The 25,907-nt window shown below is 46.9% G+C and overlaps 1 protein-coding gene across 1 annotated transcript; it reads left to right on the forward strand.

Annotated features, from left to right (window-relative positions):
* The first annotated feature begins 470 nt into the window (after positions 1–470).
* NDUFA11 (NADH:ubiquinone oxidoreductase subunit A11) lies at positions 471–23,910 on the forward strand. Its single transcript, XM_038383862.2, has 4 exons — positions 471–651; positions 3,791–3,883; positions 22,181–22,303; positions 23,723–23,910. Exons 1-4 carry the CDS (start codon positions 570–572, stop codon positions 23,833–23,835), a joined length of 411 nt encoding a protein of 136 aa, XP_038239790.1. The 5' UTR covers positions 471–569; the 3' UTR covers positions 23,836–23,910.
* The last annotated feature ends 1,997 nt before the right edge of the window (positions 23,911–25,907 follow it).

The following is a 25,907-nucleotide window of genomic DNA, read 5'->3' on the forward strand; positions in this document are numbered from 1 at the left end:
AGTAGAGCCTCAATTGATTTTGTAAAAGCAAACTCCAAATTGATAGGGCTCAAACAAACAGTGCTAGGCGCTTCTCGCCCAGGAAAATGAAATCTGAAGAGTGATGCTTGTGAGGTGTGGATCCTTTATCCTCCTGCACAGAAAATGCCTAAAAGTCATCCCGAGTGAAACCTTCCGTACAGCAGATGGTTAACGGTCACCCAGGGGTGCTGTCAGATGGATTATTCATCTTCCCACTCTCCACATCCACTTCCTAAAACCCCCAGCCCGCCACCCTGTGCCGGTGTAGCTGAGGCCCTCGTGGCCACACACCACGCCCGCTGCTTGCCATCCGTCCTAGCCAGGCCTTCCCCGCCCCGCCCCGCCCCGCCCCGGCCGCTGGGCCGCGCCTCAGGGCCGCAGCCGATCCAAACGCGCAGCCCCCGCCCCCGCCCCCGGGCCTTGCCTTGCGCATGCGCGGCCTGCGGAACGCCCGCGAGAACGAGAAGAAGGTGTCGCGAGACCCCCCCCTGGCCCGCGACTTCTCGCGGTGTTTCCTTTAGCGCCCTTGCGGAGCCGCGGTCGCCGCCATGGCCGGCTACTGGGAGATCCCGGAGGGGAGCGACTGCGTCCGCAAGGCCTGGATCACCGGCCGCCTCGGGGCCGCGCTGGGTGAGGAGACTGGGTTGGCTTCGCTGCCTGCCGATCCCGCTCGTCCCCTTCCGCCCGGGGCGGGGCCGCTCTGCTCCCCTCCGCGCAGCGCCCCGCTTGCCGCCAGGGCTCGAGCCCGCCTGGGCCCGCTCTCGGCTAGCGCGAGCCCCTGCTGCCGGCCCGGCTTGCCGCGTCTGTACCCGCGGGGCTGGCTCCGCGCGGCAGCGTAGCCATGTGAAGTCCGGCTGGCGCCTGCCCCGCCTCTGGCTGCGGCGCTGCGGCTGGCTGGTGTCTGCACCAGGGCGCTAAGCCGACCTACGCGAGTGAGTAACATCGCTGGAGTCGAGTTCCGGCGGCGCCCCCTTACCTTGCTCTTCTCCTCGGGGGTTGACTGGAGAGCGATCGGCTGTCGATTTGGCAGGACTGTACTAGACCCGCTAAATCGAGTGCCCGTGGATGGATCTCGGCCCTTGTCTGCACTGGGGGGATCAATCTGACTTGGGCAACTTGAGTTATATGTGACTAACATAGCTGCAAGTGATGTACTTAGATTGACTTACCAGGGTGTCTCCACTGCAGGGAGCTGACTGCTGCAGCTCCCCCATCGACTCCGCTTGTGCCTCCTTGGAGTACAGGAGTCAACGGGAGAGCCCTCAGGGATCGATTTATCATGTCTAGACTAGATGTGATAAATCGATTCCGCTGAGTCGATCGCTGCCCGCCCCTCTGATGGGTAGTGAAGACATACCCTTGATCCCCACTGTAGTGTAGTCTTGGCCAAATGGTATGAAAGCTGAGCCCTCACCCGCTCCCTTTGCGGGTGGGGCGCCAGGAGCTGGAGCTTTAAGCACAGCATGAAGTCTCACGAAAGCAGCCGGCCCTGGGAAAGGCGGCTTGAAAATTCCTCAGTCCAAAGAGCCCTGGGGAGACCTGCTCCCTTTCTTAAAGCAAATTATACGCAAAAATGGTAGCCATTAAAGTTGTATTAAGGGCTGAAAAAGTCAAACACGTAAGAGGCAAAGTCCAAAAGTTAAAAATTCTACAATGTTAACTTGGTCACGTTGCCTGTACATAGTTTTCCAGATTCCCTTTTAAATGCAATCTTTAAGGTATTTACCGTAAAATTTACAGACTCTGCAGAGTCTGGTCAAAGTAGTGCTGTAAGAGCAATATTTGCTTTTGACTGTCCTTGGTTTTGTATATATATAAGGTATAAGTGCTCCGTTTGTTTGCATCAAGTAGTGTCAGTAAAGGGCACTAATTCATTACTTTCATGGCAAAATGAAATTTTATTTCATTCTTAACATGCAAATCACATTAACCTGGGTAAATTGCTTTATCTCCCTGCCTTTGTTTCCCCATTGATAAAAGGAGATTATCATTTGCCTCATAAGGATATTTGACTTTCAATAGTGAAATGCTTTGTGATTCTGAGAGGAAAAGAGTGAAGTATTATTGTGTGGGGAATGGTCAAATGCTGCATCCCTTTTTGTGATTCTCTTAATATTTATTACTCTTAATTAATGTACAAGCACTTTGCATATCTGTAGTATTTTTCATCCTAAATAATCTCAAAGTGCTTTGTAAAGGGATCACTTCACCTACCTCTGACATGTTATCACTTCAGGGGCAGATTGCTGTAGCTATTTTAGCAATGTAAAGCAAAACTATAGCTGGTTTAGGTCAGTGAATAAGTTGTGGTAGCAGCATGCAGTTAATGGGGTGTTCACATGTGGAATTTTTCAGGAATGGCCTTTAAATTCATACCCTATTTTAGTCCTGATTACACCTAAAATTTCACACCCTGTGTGACATCGTTAAGTGATCCTAACCCCCACTGTAGATGCAGCTAGGTCAGCAAAAGAATTTTTCCACTGACCTAGCAACCACCTCTTAAGGGTTGTGATTTCTGGAGGTGGTGGTGGGTCTGATCTTCCCCATGCTGCTTCAGAGCTGGCAGCAGCCACAGAGCTTCCTGCAGCCAGGGAGGTACTCGGAGGTAGGTCTGATTTCCCCTCCTGCCCCTGAGCAGCCATGCAGGGGAAGAGAAAGGCCTGTCCTCCCTATCCCAGTGGACTAGCAGTTGGGGCCCGGTGAATGGTAGGAGCCACCAGCTGGGGCACCCCAGCGTTCCCTCTCCCCCACCCCTTCAGTAGCTAGATTTCATGGGGGAGATTTAATTTCACAGTCCATGATGTGTTTTTCACAGCCATGAATTTGGGAGGGCCCTAATCATAAGTGACTGAAAGTTGAGGGGAAGTGATTTTCATTTTAGTTTTTGATTCATTTAACACCTATTTAACTTGAATGCCTAATGAAGAGTCTTTGATAAAGAGTGAACATCTTTAAAATGTGAGGGCTCAATCCTGGATGGTGCCAAGCAATCTGGTCCAGTCCAGCAAAACACCTAAGCATGTCCCTGGCACCCTTCCAGATTGAGCCTTGAGAACTTGCAGTAAACTCTGATGCCCCCCCCCCCCCCCCAACAAGTCCTCCAACAAAGCCTGGAAAGCTCAGACTTGATATTAAAATAAAAACACAAGCAACAAAAGACTATTCAGAGTAACTACCTTCTTTCCCAACAAAACACAAAACCCCTTTACCTTTCAGGCCTTCTGTATGCATTGGAAAGAAGCAAAAAAGGGTTAGAAACCCAATTTAAAATAAAATCCTTTAAATTGCCCTGTAGCATCAGTATGACTCAGCCATGCGTATCTTGCGTTTGGTGGAAGATCAAAAGTGTGGCTGCACCACTGGCCTCGTAAATCTCCTTGAGCTTCAGTGCAGGGGATGACGGGCCCTTTGAATGCAAATCTAATTTTGTTCCCTAGTTTTACTCTTGCACCTTCATATTGCTTGAGATACAGCACAAACAAAGCATAACATCGGGCTTTAGATGGTTAGGCTGAAATTCTGGCTCTATTGAAGTCAGTGGCAATAATCCTCTTGACTTAAATGAGGCCAGGATTTCACCCATAGTGTCTCTCTTGTCGATTACACTGGTAATAATAGAAGTAGAGATTTCTGGTGCATATTGTGCCATGTAGGCCAAGCATAGTAATAAACAAGCATGTTTTGTGCTCATGGAACCTGTGTTCAGGTTGTGCTTCTGCACAGGCTCTGACCTGCTGCTCATTAAAAACTGTTTTCCCTTTTATAGGCTTGATTGGTTCGGCATATCATATTGTATTGTTCCAGCCTGAGTCGGCCTTTAAGGCTGTGCAAACGGCAGCCACGAGCACTGTCACGATGGGTAAGGAGACCTTGTTTCTTTCAGCAACTGAGTTTCTTGTATAAAGATGCCTTCATTCAGCTAAATGGACAGCCCATTGTTGAAATTATTGGCCTCTCAAGTAAATTGACTGGTGAAGCAGGTATGGTCTCGTGATATTGTGCAGGAGATTGAGTGCCAGATTTCTTGGCTTCTGTCCCCAGGTCTGCCACTGAATTTATGTTGGCTATTAGGTAACTCAGACTTCACCGCTCAGCCTCTGAGTTCCCATCCGTAAAATCCTCTTGTAAGGTAACTCTTCTCTTCATGTGCCAGTATATTTATGCTTGTATCTGTAATTTTCACTCAATGCATCTGAAGAAGAGGTTTTTTACCCACGAAAGCTTATGCCCAATAACTCTATTAGTCTTTAAGGTGCCACTGGACTCCTCATTGTTTTTGAGGATACAGACTAACACGGCTATGTTAGAGGGCTTTCCCTCAACCCTCCCACTTCTCAGGTTCTTGTCATGCAGACAGCAAGCAGCAAAAGACCAGAAGTCCGAAGCGCAGAAAATGCGATGTTTATTGGGGTTAGTTTCCAAGAAAGCATATTCTGAAGCCCTTCACACTAGTCGGGCTTATCTCTGTACGCCAACAAAATCTGTTCCCCGGTGTCCCCCTTCCCAGCTCTGATGCTGCAGAGCCTTGCCTGTGTCCCTGTTCCCCGTTCTCTATTCACTGATCCCATTCCCTCCCTTAACAAACATGATTCCAATTTCCCTTCCACTTCCTGTTTGACCCCGGTTTATATAGTAATATTCTCAGTTATCCCTTAACCAATCTCTTACTGAAATTTAACTAACCAATCCTAACATATTGTAACATAATTCTCTAAACAATTATATCCTGCTACCCTAATTAACTTACACCTAGCAAAATTAATTATATAGCAGACAGATTAACAATAGAAAAGTGGGGGCCATAAAGATAAAACATACAGAAATGAGGATTTCACAACCACAACTATTGATAAGTGATTTCTTCCCTGACAGGATGCTATTAAACTTTAAGTTTTTTCTTTAACCATCTTTATCTGTTGGTGATAGACACTATCAGGACAGGATTGTATTTCTAACAGCCCAATAGCATCTTATTTCAATGTGACTCGTTTGGAATGTGAGGATGTGATCGTTCGCTTCCCAGTTTATGGCTGCCCCTGCTGCTTAGCCAAAGGCCTTAGCCTAAGAACAAGACCTCAGACTATCCTAGTGAGAGAAGGCCCATACACAGGCAGACTTGTGATTTTGATTCTTTGTTTTTATACCCCTGTAAGTAGCTAAGTGATAAAAATCCACTTAAGTTCTTAAAGTATAGGCCTTTATAGGCAGTCCTGAATATCTGTATTTTAACAGGCTACCCCCTCTGATACTTGACATCTGTAAAATATTTACATGCATACACTTGTGTGGTGTGAGGCTTAATTAATTTTGGTGAAGTGCTTAGAGCAGGGGTTCTCAAACTGGGGGTTGGGACCCCTCAGGGGGTCACTAGGTTATTACATGTGGGGTCACGAGCTGTCAGCCTCCACCCCAAACCCGGCTTTGCCTTCTTCATTTATAATGGTTTTAAATATATTAAAAAGTGTTTTTAATTTATAAGGCGGGAGTCTCACTCGGAGGCTTGCTATGTGAAAGGGGTCACCAGTACAAACGTTTGAGAACCACTGGCTTAGAGATCCTGGTATGAAATGTGTGGTGTAAATTCAGGACATTATAGTTGGTGTTTCCTTTCACTCTTTCTTCACTACTGCTGCTCTTGAAATGTCAAATTAGTCTGGGTATAAATTACATGTTTTGAGGTGGATAATTTAATATCCGTAACTGTACATGATAGCTTAAGGAGCTGCTGTCCGGATTCAACACTCGCTGTATTGGTATAACTTAAAACTGAAATAACTTGGGCTATGTCTATACTGGCAACTGAATGACAAAACTTTTGTCTTTCAGAGGTGTTAAAAAACACACACCCCATCCAAAAGACAAAAGTTTTGCCGATGACAAGCACCGCCGTGGACAGTTCTTTGTTGGCAGGAGCACTTTCCTGCTGACAATGCTAACACCGCTCATTCGGGGTGGAAGGTTTTTCATTGGCAGGAGAGCCAACAAACAGCGGCAACACAGCCCTGTTGCTAAAAGCTGTGTGGTGTAGACATAACTTACTCCTTAGAGTTTGGAATCTCCAGAGCTAGAGGGAAAAATTTTGTGGAAGCAAATCCCATACTTTTCTACTTCTTGTTAGCACTGATGCTCACAAATATCAGTTCCTAAGAACTTACTGTGACCCAAAGAACCCCAGAATGCCAATTGGCTACGGGTTTACTGTTGTGTAACAGCAGCTCCTAACGAATCTGGCAAACGAAGAATACCTAACACACTACATTCATGGTATTTATCCAATAATGATGTCACTTGAGATTTCGAATTGAAAAGCTCATATTGTACTGATCCTCGTAATTGTTGCATGATGTATGTACTGATAATATTTAACAAGCTGTGAATATGTACTGAAAATATGTTTTAAAGTCTGTCACCAACCAAAGAGAGAACCAGGTTTCTTCAAGTCAAGAGGTAAGATGTTTATCTATCAAATATAAATTAAACATGGTAAACCATTGCAATCGAAGCCCCATTTACATACTGCATCAACAGAAAAGGATCACACGGGTAAAAACAAGCAATGTGTGTTCAACTATCTCTGAAGAGCTACAGTGAGATTTGCAGGTATAAGCAGAAGGCAGAGAGACACCTCTTTATCTTTCACCTGAGGAAGTTAAGGGACAGTCTATTTATGTTCATGAAAACAGGATCTCAAACAGGCTTGATTGAAATGCTGCAAAAGACATTTGGAGTGAGATTAAGCTTCTTTACACACTCGATCACAGACCTAAGAGTGGCTATACTTCAACAAAAAAGCTTCAAAAACAGACTCCAACGAGAGACTGCTGAATTGGAATTAATTTGCAAACTGGATACAATTAACTTAGGCTTGAATAGAGACTGGGAATGGATGAGTCATTACACAAAGTAAAACTATTTCCCCATGGTATTTCTCCCTCCCACCCCACCCCCCACTGTTCCTCTGATATTCTTGTTAACTGCTGGAATTAGCCTACCTGCTTGTCACCATGAAAGGTTTTCCTCCTTTCCCCCCCCCCCCCCCGCTGTTGGTGATGGCTTATCTTAAGTGATCACTCTCCTTACAGTGTGTATGATAAACCCATTGTTTCATGTTCTCTGTGTGTGTGTATATAAATCTCTCCTCTGTTTTTTCCACCAAATGCATCCGATGAAGTGAGCTGTAGCTCACGAAAGCTTATGCTCTAATAAATTTGTTAGTCTCTAAGGTGCCACAAGTACTCCTTTTCTTTTTACACAGACGGTTAGCCTGTTAAAGTTAAGTAGTATCTAGGAATCGTGTTATGATTTTGTTTTATATGTAACCTTTCTGTTTCTATTATCCTAAATCATTCTCTCTCAAATCTTAAACAGTGATAATAAACTTATACATAAGAATGGCCATGCTGGGTCAGACCAGTGGTCTGTCTAGCCCAATATCCTGTTTTCCAACTAGCCAATGCCAGATGCTTCAGAGGGAATGAACAGAGCAGTTACCGAGTGATTCATCCCCTGTTCAGTCCCAGTTTTTGGCAAATAGCTTTTCGCTATAAATCTGTCTTAGTACTGTGATGTTAGATAGGAGTTGATCCTGAGTTGAATCAAACAAGCTGCTGTGTATGCTGTTCTTTTGGGGACAGCTGACTAGTAATTCTGTGTGCTTAATGGATAAGGGGCTAAATACTATAGGAGGCTGCTGCAAAGGGTCTTGGGTACTGGGGTACATCTATTGGGTAATCTGCAAAGCAAAGCAAGGGCTGGCTAGCCCAGAGAAGATTGTCTGGGTGGCCAACAGACTGATGGTGTCAGGGAGCTGACACCCAGTGAAGCACAAGCAATTGTGATAGACCCAGGGCAGGTTGGGTATAGCAGAGAAGTCTTATTGGGATCCGGGAAGTGGGCGGGCGAAGCCCGTCCACTACTAAAGGATCCCCCCCAGCCTAAAAGGGGGATCCACAGGACCTAGATGCCTAAAAAATTCCGGGGGACAACTAATAAAATAACAGGGATAGGAGTGCGGTCAAAGGGTCAAACGAAGGGAACCAGACGGGGACACCGAGCAGAGAACCCCGGACAGCGCCCACTGCTCCTCAACGGCGTCAAGGGAGTCAGAGGACGCCGCCCAGAGGAACTCTGCCCGGATACGTGAACGGACCGAGGATCGGAAATAGGCCCCACAGTCGCAGGAGACTCCATCGGCCAACCTCCTCACTCTGGTTTTGTAGATGGCCATTTTAGCTAGGGCCAGGAGGAGGTTGACCAGGAGATCCCGTGATTTTGTGGGGCCACGGATAGGGAGTGCATAAATGAGAAGGTGAGGGGAGAAGTGCAACCAAAACCGTAATAAAATATTGGTGAGGAGCCGGAATAGGGGCTGCAGCCTGGCACACTCCAGGTATACATGTGCCAGGGTATCCCTCACGTCGCAAAAGGGGCAGGTGTCTGGGATTGAAGTGAACCGCGCCAAGTACACACCCGTGCTCACGGCTCCGTGAAGGAGCCGCCAACTGACATCCCTGGCGGGCCTTGGGACTAAGGTGGAATATAGGCTGGCCCACCGGGGTTCCTCACCCTCCAAAGGTGACAGGAGGTCCCGCCATTTTGTATCGGGGCGGGACACGAGGGTGCGGGCGTGAAGGGTGTGGAGCACGAGCGTGTAGAGATGTTTTCTTGGCGCAGTTTGAAAGCAGACTAGCTGCATCTCATGCAGCAAGCTTCTAGTGAAGGGGTCGGATGGGTCCACGGGGCAGGGGTCCAATTAAAAGGTCCGGCGGGCCTGGGGTAGCGGGTGGGCGGGGCGTGCCCTTGTGCAGGACCCGGTCGAGATAAACCCGAGCAGCGGGCGGCAAAGCGGCCTTCACCTCCTGAAGTATGCGCCGGGGAGTACGAGGTCTGGAAAGCCCCATGCGCTGAGCGAAGGTTAGGGGATCCAGCCAGTCTTCCCGGTCATAGTCCAGGAGGTCTCCGACTCTTGTGACCTCTGCCAGGACCAAACTCTGGCGCACCGAGCGGGACTCCGCCACCTGCACATGGAGCTGGGGGTTGTGTAGCAGGGGCTCCGCGAGGAGATCTGCCCCCTCGGTGGCCGCCACGGACCTGGTCGTTGTAAAGAGTTTCCAGGTCCGGAGAAGGTCCTGGCAGAAGACCAGCAGCCCGGAGAGATCTCGCGGAAGACCTCTCGGATGGAGATAAAGGAGCTGCCGGTGGTATAGCAGAGTAGTAGAAGGCAGATATACTGGCCACTGGCTAAGCAGTTTTTTTTGTTCCCTGACTGACCAGAGCAGGGGCTGCTCCAGGCTGGGGTGTACTGTGACGAAGTGGGACTGTTCTTAATGTTTCCTCTGAATACTGTAGGGGTGCCTCAGTTTACCCTATGCATTTCTTAAGTCTCTAGGTGATGGGATAAGGGGGTGTGATTGTTGCAGAGCAAAGGGCCAGTGTACATAAATGGCTGACACTCTGTCTCCTGGCAACTGATGGCCTGGGCCCTTTCCCCATGCAAGGTGATAGCTAAACGTGTTGGAGAACAAAGGAATCAGGTGACCTCCTGGCCTGGGAAAGGGACAAAGCCCAGAGGAGGAGGGGGTGGAGAGTGAGTCGGTTTGGGCCAGCTGGGGATGAGGAGTGAAGTGCAGATGTAGTTGGCTGGCTCACTGCCCTCCAAAATGGACCCGGCTGAGGGGTCCTGTTCCCTGTACCTACAAGCTCTGTTTTAGACCGTGTTCCTGTCATCTAATAAACCTCTGTTTTACTGGCTGGCTAAGACTCGCATCTGACTGCGAAGTTGGGGTGCAGGATCCTCTGGCTTCCCCAGGACCCCACCTGGGTGGACTCGCTGTGGGAAGCACACGGAGGGGCAGAGGATGCTGAATGCTCCAAGGTCAGACCCAGGAAGGTGGAAGCTGTTTGAGTTTCTTGCCCTGAAGACAGTCTCCTCACAGAGAGGAGACATCACCAGAGAGGAGACATCCCTGGCTTTGTAGGGAGCAGTTCCAGAGCATTGCTCGGGGACTCTGTGATGACACCTGACTCCAATTAACCTGCAAAGAGTCAGGTGAGGCTGTTAAGCTAATGTGAACACCTGACTCTAATTAAGGCCCCTCTGATACTATAAAAGGGCTTACTCCAGTCAGGCCAAAGAGAGCCAGGGAGCTAAAGGGGAGGAACTGCAGCTGAAGGGCTGGGTAATGAAGACACCCTCAAGCCACTGGGAAGGGAGCCCTAAGGTAAGAGTGAAGAAGGCGTTAAGAGAGAGAACTGGGGGAAGCTGTGGGGAAGCGGCCCAGGGAAATGTAGCAACTCTGGCAGTAAAAGGTCAGCTGCCAACAGCTGCTGCCATTAGGGTTCCTGGGCTGGAACCAGGAGTAGAGGGCGAGCTTGGGTTACCCCCAACCCGCCACCACAGAAACACCTCCTGGGAGGGGAAGACAGGCCCCTGTCAGGACAGGAGGTTAAACTGTTCTGGAATAAGCCCGCAGGAGTTCTCTCCCCAACCTCCTTGCTGGCTTATGATGAAAAGGGCTCAGTAGACTGTACCCTGGCCTAGAGGGAGAAGGGCTACGTGGAGGGTCGCAGTGAGCCTCTGAGGCTAGCATAAACCGCCTGGAACCATGGGACCTTTGGGGACAAGGTTGGAGCTCTGCCACACAATTCTCTCCCTTTCACTGGAGGTGAGGGTTGGGGTAGGAAGGTGACTCAGTCCTGGGCACCCTGAGAACTATCACAGTAGTGTAGTTCGCAAAAAGTAAAGGAGTACTTGTGGCACCTTAGAGACTAACAAATTTATTAGAGCATAAGCTTTCGTGAGTTACAGCTCACTTCATCTGTGGTGGAAAAACTTTGGTGGTGTAGTTGTGGCAGGATTTACATACAGTTTGCTGGTTAGCTAAGGATCACACTCTAAGCTCTGGTGAATTTGATTCTAAGATTCTGAGAAGGTTGGAAACAGACAAAAATAGGTTACTGTTTGTTTTTTGTTTATTTCGGGTAAGGGAAATAGAACAGAAGAGAACCCCCAAAGTGAGCAAAAGAAAAGGGGGTGCAGCCATAAACATTCAGCCTAATACAACCTTCAGAGAAACAGCCATACAGTTAGAGCTGGTCAGATTGGAGATACAGTAGACAAGGAATGAGAGCTCCAGAATTGGGAAGCTTCACAGAGAGCCAAAGAGTGACAAGCAGAGAGCAGCACAAGTAGAAGCATACCAGAGAGCCCTGGAAGCTGTACATCGGTGAACCATGGAGCTTGACGAGCAGAAGTATGAGAAGAGAGCACAAACACAGGATGCTGGAGATGCAGGTATAAAATCAGCAAGCAGTCCTCCCCAAAAGTCACCCTGCTGGGATAAACTGTGACCTACCTACAGATAGATGGGTTGTATTGAAGAGTATTTCACCACTTTTGAAAGAGTATGTGAGCTGCACAATATTGCAGAAGGAAGGAGGGTACCCATGTTGATCTCCAATCTCTCGGGCAAAGCATTGCAAATGTTTAATGAGATGGACATAGGAGAGGCATTGAAATATGAGTTTAAAAAGAGCTGTGTTGCGAAGATTCAGAAATATCAAAAGGAATGATAAGATGAGTCATAGAGAATGAATATAGAACGTGTGGTTTAATGAAGAAGTGGGCAAAGGGGTAGAGGCTTATGATTTGTTTGATCTCTTTGCACAGGAACACTTCCTGACTATATGCTCTGAAGAAATCGGAGCAGCAGTTTGGGATAAAACCCCTGCCACTATACAAGAGGCAGCTGGTATTGCTGTTTCCTATGTACAAGACAAACTCCTCAGTGAGCACAGACCACAGAGGGAGGGGCAGAAGCCCATAGTAAAGAGGGAGTCCCTGTTTTTATCTCTGTGACTCGTAGCAACAAGGAAAACATAGCTGTGTGAACTGTGAGGAAGGAAAGGTAGCTGAGTGGGGAGGAGGCACTTCCAGGCCGTATTAAGAAGAGCATAGCAACGTGTCTCAAGGAGGATGGGGGAGGAGTCGTGCCTCATACCTGAGACAACTCTTAGGCCTTGTCTGCACTACGGGGGGAGATGGATCTAAGTTACACAACTTCGGCTATGTGAATAACGTAGCTGACGTCGACGTACTAGATCTATTTACCACAGGGTCCACGCAACACAACGTCAACTAGACGCTCTCCCGTCAACTGCCCTTGCGCTTCTCCTTCAGGTGAAGTACAGGAGTTGACAGGAGAGCGATCTGTGATTGATTTAGTGGATTTTCACTAGACCCGCTATAGCGACCGCCGTGCGTCAGCCCCCCTGTTAGTATAGACAAGGCCTTTTTGTTTTTTGTAAAAGAGGGAAAAATTTACAGAGAAGCCCCCCTGGAGAAAAATAGAAGTCCTGGGGAGCCTTAAAAACAATTGATTGTGCCTGCTAATCATGTGGGGAGTTGATGTTAGGCCATGACTGTTTTTGCAGGTCACTTGGGATCAAGGGGGACATATGAGAGGTTAAAGAACAATTTGTATTGGTACAGTATTCAGAATGAGGTAAAAGTATAAGTCTGGTTACTTATGTCAAAAGCAGAAGAAACCTGTGGGGCACCACGAAAAGGCTCCCTTGGGCCCCTTACTACTAATCAAGGAAGCATTTTTCAGAGTGGCTGTGGCTATTGTTTGGCTGATGGCCTGGCCAGTCCAGAGGGGAAAGAAATGTATTCTTGTAGTAATGGACTTCGCCAGTAGATACACAGAGGCAGTTTCTGCCTCTAATATAGAGGCTGACACAGTGGCTACATCTCTGTTCACTGTATTCAACATAGTATGTTTTCCAAAGGAGATCTTATCAGGTCAGATTTATGGTCTAGATTATACTTAGTCCTGCCATGAGTGCAGGGGACTGGGCTAGATGCATTCTTGAGGTTCCTGCCAGTGAAGTCCTATGATTCTATGAAATTTAATGTCCCAGTTATTTAGAAAATTATGGAGAATGTTTGGGGGTAAAACAGCTGATATCTGCCCCATAGCAACCAGAGACAAACAATTTAGTCAAAAGGTTCAGTGGGACTCCAAAAACTATGCTAGGAATGTATGCAACCTAGCAGGCAAATGACTGGGATGTAATATTACCCTATCTGTTGTTTGCTTATAGGGAGGTACCTCAAGAGTTAACAGAATTCTGCCCGCTTGATATCCTGTATGAGAGAAGGGTCAGAGGTCCCCTGGGTTTCATCAGGGACTCCTGAGAAGGTGGCACTGATGCTAGGGGGAACAGTGGTTGATTACATACAGAAGATTATTGTATGGTTGGAAAATGAGTCATCAGTCTACTCAATTTAGGCTTAATCAGTTTTTGCCTTCATAAATTTTCAGACAGTCATTGTCGCTTACAGTTTATCATATATTTATTCTAGTCAGAGAATAAACGGACAAGATGGGGCTCAGGCTTCGGCTCCAAGCTCCAGCAAGTCTCACGCTGTGACAAAGTGGGGTTTTATTCATCTTCTTACTGTCTTATACTAATACTGAGCATGCCTCAGTTTCCCTGCACCAATGCTTGGGTGATGGGAACTGGGTGCATGATTTTTTTCGCTTAGGCCTTCAGGGCAGGTGAGGTTGCCTAGCTGTCTGCACATAGGCGATGGCCAATACCCTTCGTAATCTGAGAACCAGGAGTGGGATGCGACCAGGTGACATCTTTTGCCCAGGAAGCAGAACAAAGACCAGAAGGAGGAGCAACGGGCGCGTTTGGGGTAGGGTTGCTGGAAGCTGGGCAGTCTATTGTGGGGGACTGGAAGAGGAGGAGTCCGGGGCAGTAAGGACAAATGCAAAGTACTACACTTAGGAAAGAATATTCAATTGCACAAATACAAAATGGGCAATGACTGTCTTGGAAGGAATACTGCAGAAAAGGATCTGAGGGGTTACAATGGATCACAAAGTGAATAAGAGTCAGCCATGTAACACTGTTGTAAGAAAAGCAAAAGTCATTCTGGGATATATTGTTGTAAGCAAGATGCAAGAAGGAATTCTGCTACTCTGCTCAGCCCATTTAAAGCCTCAACTAGAGTATTGTGTCCAGTTCTGGGCACCACACTTCAGGAAAGATGTGGACAAATTGGAGAAAGTCCAGAAGAGAGCAAAAAAATGATCAAAGGTTAGAAAACCTGACCTAGGAGGAAAGATTGAAAAAAAAAAAAAATGTTTAGCCTGGAAAAGAGGGGATTGAGGGGGGCATGCTACACCAGAATCCTGGCTATCTTCATGCGGAGAAGTTCCAGAGCATTGCCCCAGTGACTTCATGGCAAATGGGTACTATATTTGCCTTTTTCCAATCATCCAGGACCTCCCCCAATTGCCATGAATTTTCAAAGATAATGGCCAATAGCTCTGCAATCACCATCACCGCTGCTGTTGTATCCTGGGTGCTGCTGTCAGCAGACTGTGCAGTGTGACTGCTAACCGTCATCATCCACCACTGCAACTTTGCTCTCCTGCTCTTGTAAACGAACTCAGTTTCAATAGCAAACTTCTCCATGTTGTCGTCGTCCACCGCTTCCGCTGCAACTCCGCTCTACTGGTGCCATGAATCCACCTCGCAGGACCTCTTGTCCTTGTATAAATATCTATTCTCATGGCATCCATCTTCATCCACTTCTTCTGCTGCAACTCTGCTCTCCTGCAGACCCCATACCACGGCAAGCATGGAGCCCACTCAGCTCACTGCTGCTGTTGTGAGCATTGTAAACACCTCGCGCATTATCCTGGAGTATATGCAGAACCAGGCTAAGAGACGCCAGCATGAGGACAATTTTGATGAGGACATGGACACAGACGTTCCTGAAAGCACGGCCTATGGCAATTGGGACATCATGGTGGCAGTGGGGCTCGTTGATACAGTGGAATGCCGATTCTGGGCCTGGCAAACAAGCACAGATTGGTGAGACCGCATAGTGTTGCGGGTATGGGATGATTCGTGGTGGCTGCGAAACTTTTGCATGCATAAGGCCACTTTCCTGGAACTCTGTGAGTTGCTTTCCTGTGCCCTGAAGTGTATGAATACCAAAATGGGAGCTGCCCTTACAGTTGAGAAGCGAGTGGCGATAGCCCTGTGGAAGCTTGCTAAGCCTGACTGCTACCGGTCAGTCGGGAATCAGTTTGGAGTGGGCAAATCTATTGTGGGGGCTGCTGTGATCCAAGTAGCCAATGCAATCATTGACGTTCTGTTATCAAGGGTAGTGACTCTGGGAAATGTGCAGGTCATAGTGGATGGCTTTGTTGCAATGGGTTTCCCTAACTGTGGTGGGGCAATAGACGAAAAGCATATCTCTATCTTGGCACCGGACCAACTTGCCAACCAGTACGTAAACCACAAGGGGTACTTCTCAATGGTGCTGCAAGCACTGGTGGATCTCAAGGGACATTTCACCAACATCAACGTGGGATGGCCAGGAAAGGTGCATAACGCTTGCATCTTTAGGAACTCCGGGTTGTTGGAGCAGCTGCAAGAAGGAACTTACTTCCCAGACCAGAAAATTACTATTGGGGATGTTGAAATGCCAGTAGTTATCCTTGGGGACCCAGCCTACCCCTTGCTGCCATGGCGTACACAGGCAGCCTGGACAGTACTAAGGAACAGTTCAAATGTAGGCTGAGCAAGTGCAGAATGATGGTAGAATGTGCCTTTGGATGTTTAAAAGCTCACTGGCGCTGTTTGCTGACTAGGTTAGACCTCAGCGCAACCAACCTTCCCATTTTTATTGCTGCTTGCTGTATGCTCCATAATATCTGTGAGAGTAAGGGGGAGATGTTTATGGCAGGGTGGGAGGTTGAGGCAAATCACCTAGCGATTTTGAGCAGCCAGACACTAAGGTGATTAGAAGAGCATAGCAAGGCGCACTGCGCATCAGAAAGGCTTTGAAAACCAGTTTCATGACTGGCCAGGCTTCGGTGTGACGGCTGTGTGTATTTCTCCTTGATGCAAATCTGCCCCCTTTGTCGATTTTAATTCCCTGTAAGCCAACCACCCTCCCCCCTTTGAAATAAAGTAACTGTTTTGAAACCATGCATTCTTTCTTTCTTAATTTAAAAAAAAAAAAAAGCGGGGTGGGGGGAGATAACTGACAAGGTAGTGGGGTGGGGTGGAGGAGGACGGAAGGACAAGTCCATATGGTTTATTGTAGCCACACTACAAATCAAACTGTTTGAATGACAGCCTTCTATTGCTTGGGCCATCCTCTGGAGTGGAGTGGCTGGGTGCCTGGAGCCTTCTCCCCTCCCTCTTCCCCCCCCCCCCCCACGTTCTTGGGCATCTGAGTGAGGAGGATATGGAACTTGGGGAGGAAGTCAGGTGGTTGTACAATGCAGGCAGCAGAGGGCTGTGCTCTTGTTGGCTTTCCTGCAGCTGCATCAGACGCTTCATCATGTCCATTTGCTCCCCCATTAGCCTTAGCATCGCCTCCTGCCTCTGCTCTTCAAGCTCACTTAATGCTTTCCTAGCCTCTAACACTGAATGGCTCCATGTATTCAGCTGTGCCCTATTAGTGCGGGAGAACTGCATGAGCTTGGAAAACATGTCATCACGAGTGTGGTTTTTTCGCCTTCTAATCTGCGATAACTTCAGGGACGGAGGTGATGGGGGAGCCTAGAAACACTTGCACCTGGGGGAAGATAAAAAGGGAGAGTAAAATTTAAGACAATACATTTCTGAGAACAAAAAGGAGACTCTTTCACAGTGAATCAAGCAATTCACAGCAGACAGCACATGTGCTTTAGGTACAAGGTCGCATTTTGCCTTTTATATTGAGCACCTGCTGGTATGATGACATATCACACATGACTTGGCAACAGAATTTGGTTTCCATGCAGCTATGGTAAGGCAAAGGGTACGCGGGATTGGCTTCTTATGCATAACGTGTAGGAATGGTTTCAAACTGCAGTGCCATCCTTTCCCATAGCAAGCAATGGGTTGGGTTTCACATTTAAAAGGAGGGGCTGCGGTTTTCGGGTGGATGTGCAGCACACACCTCCCCTCACCCCAGCACGTGGCTATTCTCCAGAATGATCCCTTTTAGCCAAGTGCATACAGCCCAGCATGAACATTGTCCTTTTACTGTTCCCTTACAAAAATTCCCCTATTTCAACCAGGTGACCATGAATGATATCACTCTCCTGAGGCTAACACAAAGATATAGACCGACTGTTGCTTGAATGCGACCAAAACCCAGGACCATTCGCTGCCATGCTTTATGCTGCAATGATTCCAGAATATTTTCAGAGTACCTCCAGGAGAGCTTCATGCAGATGTCCCTGGAGGATTCCTGCTCCATCCCCAGACATGTGAACAGACTTTTCCAGTAGCTGTAGCTGAATGCATCCCAATTCTTCAGGACAATCAAACATTAAACACTATTGCTTTTAAACCTTGTACTGTAGTTACAAATGTGCACTCAACAGAGGTGCCTTCTCCAGCTTCAGGGTCGGGAATCCCACCTTTGGAGGGTATTGGCTCCAGGGTGATGAAAAGGTCCTGGCTGCCAGGGAGAACGGATTCACTGCTTGCCTGCTGCACATTCTCCTCTTCCTCCACAAAATCCTCCTCCCTGTTGTATGAGACTCCCCCCCCCCCCCCCCCCGCAGGTGTCCACGGACAGTGGTGGGCTAGTGGTAGGGTCCCCTCCTAAAATGACATGCAGCTGATCATCGAAGCGGCATGTATGAGGCTCTGACCCAGAGCGACCGTTTGCCTCCTTTGTCTTTTGGTAGGCTTGCCTCACCTCCTTAACTTTCACGCGGCACTGCTGTGTCCCCCTGTTGTAGCCTCTCTCCAACATGCCCTATGAGATTTTGTCAAATATATTTGTATTTCTTCTTTTTGATCAGAGTTCTGCCTGCACAGATGCTTCTCCCCATACAGCAATCAGATCCAGCATCTCCCTTTCGGTCTATGCTGGAGCTCATTTGCGATTCTGGGGCTGCAGGACAGGAAACGAAATTCAAAAGTTCCCGGGGCTTTTCCTGCGTACCTGGTTAGAGCATCAGAGTTCAAAGTGCTGTCCAGAGTGGTCACAATGGAGCACTCTGGGATAGCTCCCAGAGGCCAATACTGTCGATTTGCATCCGCACTACCCCAAATTCAACCCAGCAAGGTTGATTTTAGTGCTACTCCCCTCACTAGGGAGAAGTACAGAAGTAACTTTTAAGAGCCCTTTAAGTCGACGGAAGGGGGTTGGTTGTGTGGATGCATTCATTTTAAAATTGACCTAATGTGGCTAAATTCGACCTAACCCTGTAGTGTAGACCAGGCCTCTGTTAAACCAAGCTGGTTGCCTGCCATATTTGCTATTCTTTCTGCACATCGGGATGGTTTGTTCTTGTGCCCTCAATAAGGCTTCTTTAAAATACAGCCAGCTCTCCTGGACTCTTTCCCCCCTCATATTTGCCTCTCAGGGGATTCTGCCCATCAGTTCTCTGAGGGGGTCAAAGTCTGCTTTTTTGTATTCTGCTGCTCTCTTTTCTTCCTTTTGTCAGGATCCGGAACTTGACCATCTCATGGTCACTGCTGCCCAGGTTGCCACCCACTTCTACTTCCCCTACAATACCTCCCTGTTTGTGAGCAGCAGGTCAAGAGGAGCATGGCCCCTAGTTGGTTCCTCCAGCTCTTGCACCAGGAACTTGTCCCCAACACTCCCCAAAAACTTCCTGAATTGTCTGTGTACTGCTCTATTGCTCTCCCAGCGGATGTCAGGGTGATTGAAGTCCCCCATGAGAACAAGGGCCTGTGATCTGGAAACTTCTGTTAGTTGTCTGAAGAAAGGTTAATCTACTTCCTCCTCCTGGTCTGGTGGTCTATAGCAGATGCCCACCATGACATTACCCTTGTTGCTCTCACCTCTAAACTTAACCCAAAGACACTCAACAGGCTTTTCTCCAGTTTCATACTGGAGCTCTGAGCAACCATACGGCTCTCTTGCATACCGTGCAACTCCTCCATCTTTCCTCCCCTCCTGTCCTTCCTGAACAGTTTATACCCCTCCATGACAGTGCTCCAGTGAGGTGAGTTACCCCACCAAGTCTCTGTTGTTCCAAACACATCATCCTTCCTTGACTGTGCCAGGACTTCCAATTCTTCCTGTTTGTGTCCCAGGTTTCTTGCATTCATGTACAGGCATCTAAGATAACTAGCTGATGGCCCTACTTTCTCAGTATGAATCGGGAGGCCTCCCCTGTTGCATCCTCCTCCTTGTGTTTCCTCCCGGTATCCCAGTTCCCCACTTACCTCAGGGCTTAGGTCTCCATCTCCCAGCAAACCTAGTTTAAAGCCCTCCTCACTAGGTTAGCAAGCCTGCCTGCGAAGATGCTCTTTCCTTTCTTTGGTAGTGGATCCCATCTCTCCACAACAATCCTTCTTCCTGGAACAGCATCCCATGATCGAAGACTCCAAAGCCCTCTCTCCAACACCACCTGCGTAACCGTGCATTTACTTCCACAGTTTGATGGTCCCTAGCTGGGCCTTTTCCTTCAACAGGGAGGATGGATGAGAACATGACTTGCACCTCAGGCTCCTTTATCATTCTTCCCAGAGCTGCGTAGTCTGCAGTGACCCGCTTAAGGTCATTCTTGGCAGTATCATTGGTGCCCACATAGAGAAGTAGGAAGGGGTAGTGGTCCGAGGGCTTGATCAGACACACTGTCGCATTCTGAATTCTAGCTCCAGGCAAGCAGCAAACTTCTCAAGTTTCTCCGTCTAGATGGCAGTTGGATGAATCCGTCCCCCTTAGGAAGGAATCCCCAACCACCACCACCCATCTCCTCCTCTTGGAAGTGGTGATCATGGAACCCCCATCCCTAGGACAATGCATCCCATGCCTTCCAGTCGATGGGGGGTCTCCTTCTGATCCCTTCCCTCAGATGACTCTTCCAAACCAATCTCCGCCGTAGTACTTGTGCAGAGAGTCTGAAAACGGTTTCTTACCTCTATCTGAATTGGGGGTACGTGGGTTCTCTTGCTTCTTTTGGAGGTCACATACTGCCAATTTTCTTCCCCAGTCTGCACTACCCTCTCTGATTCTTCAGCACGCTGCGCCTGCACTACCAAACGCTGACTTCTCTCCAGTCCAGAAACTCTTCATTTTCTCTGATGCAACATAGAGTTGATACTTGGCTCTCTAGTCCTTTAACCTTCTCTTCCAGTATGGAGACCAGCTTGCACTTCACACGGACGAAGTCACTTCTATCCTCTGGGAGAAAGACAAACATGGCACATCTTGTGCAGGTCACAACAACTGATCACTCACTATCCATATTGTCTTCCTTCTAAGAGCCTCTTCAGATGTATTTACTGCTCACAGAAGCTGAGAAGCAAAAATTCTGTGGGAACTCCCCCTCCCCCCCCCCCCAGCCCCCAGGCAAACTCCCTCTGTTCACAGCTCACTCAGTTCACAAGTGGCTGCTTTTTTTTTTTTTTTTTTTATAAGGCTTCTGACTCAAAACAATTGCCCCGGCTCAAAGCCTTCCCTCTAATCAACCACTCAAGGCCCACCTGGAACAAATCCCAAATCACACTTTTCAAACAAACCACCACACAATCAGTCACACTTTTCAAACAAACAAACACATGGTAAAACAGTCCCTGCAACTAGCACCAGTCAAACAAATGGTCACAGCAGACAGACACTTGGATATTCAACCCACCAGCTCACAACACAGCCCCCCAATGCAGCACTCACCATAGCTCCTCTTGGATGGTTCCTAGACTAACTCCCTCTTTTTGCTTCTCTGTTAGCACTAGGTGGCTCCTCGCCTAACCTAGCCAGTGAGGCACTATGGGATATTCTGATGTGAAGCTTCATCAGTCTCTTCTGTTGACACTGTTGTGCTCTGAATAAATAATGAAAGCATGACCCAGTGACTCTTAAGTGTTTATCTACGGTGAAATAGTCATTTGGCTAGAGACAGAATGGGACTCACGCTGTAGTTCAGTGGTTAGGGTACTACCTGGAAGGAGAGAGACCCTGGATTCAGTCCCTTGCTTTAGTCACTTTTTCATTAATTATCCACAGTGGAACAGCTTCAGCAGGAGAGACTGAGGGCACCTCACATCAGAATAGCCCATAGCTCAGTGGTTAGAGCAGCCTCCTGAGAGGTGGAAGACCCCAGCTCAAATCCTTTCTCTCCATCAGGCAGAACTTGGTTATCCCAAAGCCCAGGGAGTGCTTTAACCACTTAACTAAAAGTTACAAGGTGGGTGGCACCATCTCCCTCCAGCTGGATTTGAATGAGACCCAATCTGGGAAGCTGTCTCTGAGCATCCATGCCTACTGTATTAGGCCCCTTAGGTGGCTGAATGCTTGTCCTTCCCTGGTTCATGAAGATTCAGTGCGTATATTGGGGGAAATGCTAGCAAGAAAGAGTGCAGAATAGTGGGGTGGAGTTTAATATTCGTGACTATTCATAACCCGTTAGGAAACTAATAATCCCTGTAGCAGTCCTCACTCCTGAAAAGGAATTTGTTGATCGTTATTCATAAGGCCACCCAGTAGTTTGGAGGTAGGTGCTCTGCATGAGGTGCTGTGTTTTGATTCCCAGGTCCAAGATGGCAGAAGCATGGAGACTGGGGTTGTGTGCTCAGTCTGTTAGGATAGTTTCATGTTCTCTAGTGCTCTTTTTAGCAAGAACTGGCATTGATAAGTTCTAATCGAAAACTGGTGTAGAGCCTTGTAATGTAAAGCTAGTTCACAGTCTATAGGCTGACTTACTGACTGTGACTTGTATCATAAACACCATTCTGAGTTTATGCCCTAGGGAGAATGTGCACCAAAAAGAGACTAGACTTAGAAGAGAGGGTACAGAGTTGCCCGGGTGGGGGGTGTTCAGCATATCTGAACAAACAGGAACTTGTGTCACAAAAATGGTTTGATTTGTTTTCTGGCAGCTTTTTGCTTACACAAAACGTGGGAGTGTGGGTGCTGAATCCAGCTGGTCAGGCTGTCTGCTTCACCTGACTAGAAAATGCCATTTTTCTGTGACTTACTGATATTTGTTCATGGCGATAAATATTTATTCCTCCTGCTTCCCAAGAAGGGTCAAACCATAACTTTTCTGGCTGTTCCTGGTGCACCAGTCTTCTGGGTAATATGTTTTCTGCTCTGTAGATCTCAGTTCCTTGCTTGCTGTACCCATTGCTACTTACCTTTTCCTTACAGCTACTTTGGGAGCAGTATTTGGATTGACCACTTGCCTCAGTGCTCAAGTCCGGGAGGACCCGGAGGATGCCCTGAATTATTTCATAGGAGGTTGTGCATCAGGCATTGTCTTGGGTGCAAGAAGTAAGTTGTGGTCAGCATAGAGGTTGAAATATATCAACAGCATGAAGTATTTTTAATGTATTTATATAAATTCTATAAAATTGTCTAATTCTTAAACCCCTGCGTAAAGGAAGTTACCTCCTTCCCATGGAAGTGTATTGTTTGATGCATAAGAATCTAGTCCATGGATATGATTAATATACTAAATTGGATCTGCTTAGTTATCATGGTGATATACACATCTCTCACACATCAGTCTCTAATTGCCTGTAGTGGGCCACTGAAATGAACCCCACCTCAGTTAACAAATTGCTCACCAAGGAAAATTGCAACATGCCCTCATAGATTCAGTCCTTTCAAGAAAAGGCATCTCCCAGACGATGAGTGGAGGCCATGCCAAATTCAGAAGAGCTACATTGGACCAATCCAGTCTGGTTAAGGTCCAGAAAATTAAGCTGGGTACCAAAATAAACACTGATAGATCGGGGGGCCAAAGCTAGCTTCAAAGATTAACTGCAAAATAAAAATGGAGTTAACCCCAAAAGCCAGCTTGTGTGTACAGAACAGAGTTTAACTACTCTCAGACATTATTTTTCTCTGAAATTCTCTTGACACCTCAGTTCATAGAAGATGACCCAGAATACATCACTGGGACATTGGATACCAGAAATTCTATTGCAATCCATGATGCAACCCAGTAATGCATCTTGGGATATCTTCAGCAAACCAAGAAAGGTTTACAGAGATTAGGGAAAGAAGGCTGTGCTTGTTTTTATGCTGAATGCACCTGCAGCCTGGCTAATGGGGCAATATGTCTGTTTAAATTGTAGTTCTGATCTCAAATGCGATAATGTAACCAGTTAACTATGGGGCTCCATGCTTACCGTTTAACACATGCAACTCATTTTACATGTAAAGAGGTGTTCTTAATTTAGCTGCTAGCTCTGCAAATTCTCCATGTACTCTGAGAGTCAAGCTGATTTCTTGCCTCTTGCACATCACTAACAGTTAGGCCCTCAGGGATACTTATGGAGCCCTACTTTCTTCAGTGGGTTTTCTTCAGGTATAGATTATTTGAACTTAAAAAAAGTTGATCAGGAAGAAATCAAATCTGGCTCTACTTTTCTTAGCTGTGTTGGCTGCTGAGTTAATGGGAGTAAAAACAAGGGAACATTTTAGTTCCTAAAGTAAGCAGTTAGGACTTGATTCACATAGGAGACGGGTCTGTGGGATAAGGGCTTGATACCTCAAAAACTGCCTGGGTTGGAAGCAGGAACACCATGTATCCTAAGAAAAGAAATCCTAAATTTCTATTTTCCATCGGCCCTTTGGGCTGCCTGCAGTCAAAGATCAGTATCAAAAGAAAAAACCAAATGTGTTAAGACTTACTCATACTTTATACCGCTAACTTAACATATCTTTATTTCATTCTCTTCCCAGCTCGCAGCTATGCCACGGGTTCCTCAGCATGTGTGGCGCTAGGACTTCTGGCTGCTTTTACAAAGATAGGCAAGCGAGAAGGCTGGAGGATAACAGGACCTCCCAGACTCTAAATGTAGGCTGGCTCCTGTCTCGGAAATGTTTTTCAAAAGTTCTGTGTAATAAATTATCCTAGAATAACAAAGATACTGCTGACTCAGAGTGTCTCTCATTGACTTTGAAGTTGAATGAAGTGTGAATGATACTCAATGAACATAGTTTTATAAATCAAATAGTAACTGAGATGCCGGGAGATCTAGTAGTCAGAGCAGGGAACTAGGATTTGGGACTCCTGGGTTCTATTCTAGGATGTGCTGCGTGACCATAAGCAAGTCACTTTGTCTACATACTTCTGTATTATTGCAAAAAGAGATTGAGGGAGAACTAGAGTGAAAGTGTGTTTGTCTTTAGAAGATTCCTCTCCTTGTCTGAAGAAGAGAAATGATGAATTGACAGCTCCATTGATTCCAGTAGAAGGTGCATGGATGTATCAGCTGTAACACAGCCTGTAATGTATTTTGTCACATCTACAAAAGCCAAGATACTATAGGCATTACAAAATGCATTATACAATGTACAAATGCATTATAGGTCCTAATTTCAGGGAAAGTACAAAATCTTGCAGTCTAGACTAGAACTTTCATTTTTTTTCACTGTATCTGGCTTTCACATGACTTGAAGTGGGCACATCTTATTTGAATTAGAGAGTTCAGGGGCCATTTACTGAGCCTTCTAACAATGACTCACTGGCGTTAACAAACACTTCAATTCAAACATAGCACTGGGTCGGTTTAGATTCAAAGTAAAAAAGTTTCAGAGTAGCAGCCGTGTTAGTCTGTATCCACAAAAAGAAAAGGATGCTCAAATAAATTTGTTAGTCTCTAAGGTGCCACAAGTACTCTTCTTAAAGTAAAACAAGTTTATTAACAAAGTCAGAAATGGTTATCAGCAAGTTAAAGTGAAAAACACTTTCTAGGGAGTGAGACTTAACAAAACGATGGTGTTTGTTCAAGGAAAGATTCCCCCTTCCAGCAGGATCGCTGACCATCCCCAGACTTGGGATCTCCCACAAAGTCAGTTCAGTTGAAAGGTCATGTTGGGTTCTTTGCCCCTCTCTTTTGTAGGTCGGTGAACGTTTGAAAAGTATCCTTATTAAAATTCAGTGCCCCGGTATGAGGACAGGTGCTATGGAGTCTGATGGAGAAGGTTCCATGATGTTTTCGTCCTTGCTGGTGCTTTCCACAATGCAAATTGATCAGTCACTGTGGCCTCCAATATGCCAAGGAATGGCCACTTTACTGTGATTGGCAGTTGCACCTGGATGGATGCATCGGCCTTTCCTTAGTCTGAAAGAAACCTGTTTAACTAACTCTGCAGATTTGGCCAGTTGAAACACATTTTATTGCCATATTTTCTTCACATTTGTACAGTCCTTTGGGTATTCACCCTAAGTACACCATGAAAGCATATTAATGATCAGTGTGGTATTAGTTTTCCAATGATACCTCACATGACACCTATTAGATACAGACTATGACAAGAGAATTGGGGTACATGCAACCAGTCAGGTCAGCTGAAACTCAGTACCTGATACCAATGAGCCCCTTGCCCTCTGGATTTGGGGTGCTCTTAGGATCACAGTAGTTTTTGCTATATTCTGGGAAGTCATCTCCCTCTTTCCAAAACCAGTCTGTCCAGCCACCTCTTGAGAAGATGGATTAACTACCCCGATGGGAGAACCCACCTGTCACTGTAGTGAGATATTACATTGAAACGCTACAGTGGCACAGCTTCAACATTTCAAGTGTGGACTAGCCCTAATATACGACTCCCCACAGAGGGATTTCCACTAGCCTCTGCAGAAAAGGACCTAGGGGTTTCAGTGGAAGAGAAGCTGGATAGAAGTCAACAGTGTGCCCTTGTTGCCAAGAAGACTAATGGCACTTTGGGCTATATAAGTAGGGGCAGTGCCAGCAGATCGAGGGATGTAATCGTTCCCCTGTATTCGACATTGGTGAGGCCTCATCTGGAGTACTGTGTTCAGTTTTGGGGGAGGTTTAGGTTGGAAATATTAGGAAAAACTTTTTTACTAGGAGGGTGGTGAAGCACTGGACCGTGTGACCTAGGGACGTGGTGGAATCTCCTT

The sequence above is a fragment of the Dermochelys coriacea genome, chromosome 25, assembly GCF_009764565.3.
Source record: "Dermochelys coriacea isolate rDerCor1 chromosome 25, rDerCor1.pri.v4, whole genome shotgun sequence".
NCBI classification, from domain to species: Eukaryota; Metazoa; Chordata; order Testudines; family Dermochelyidae; genus Dermochelys; species Dermochelys coriacea.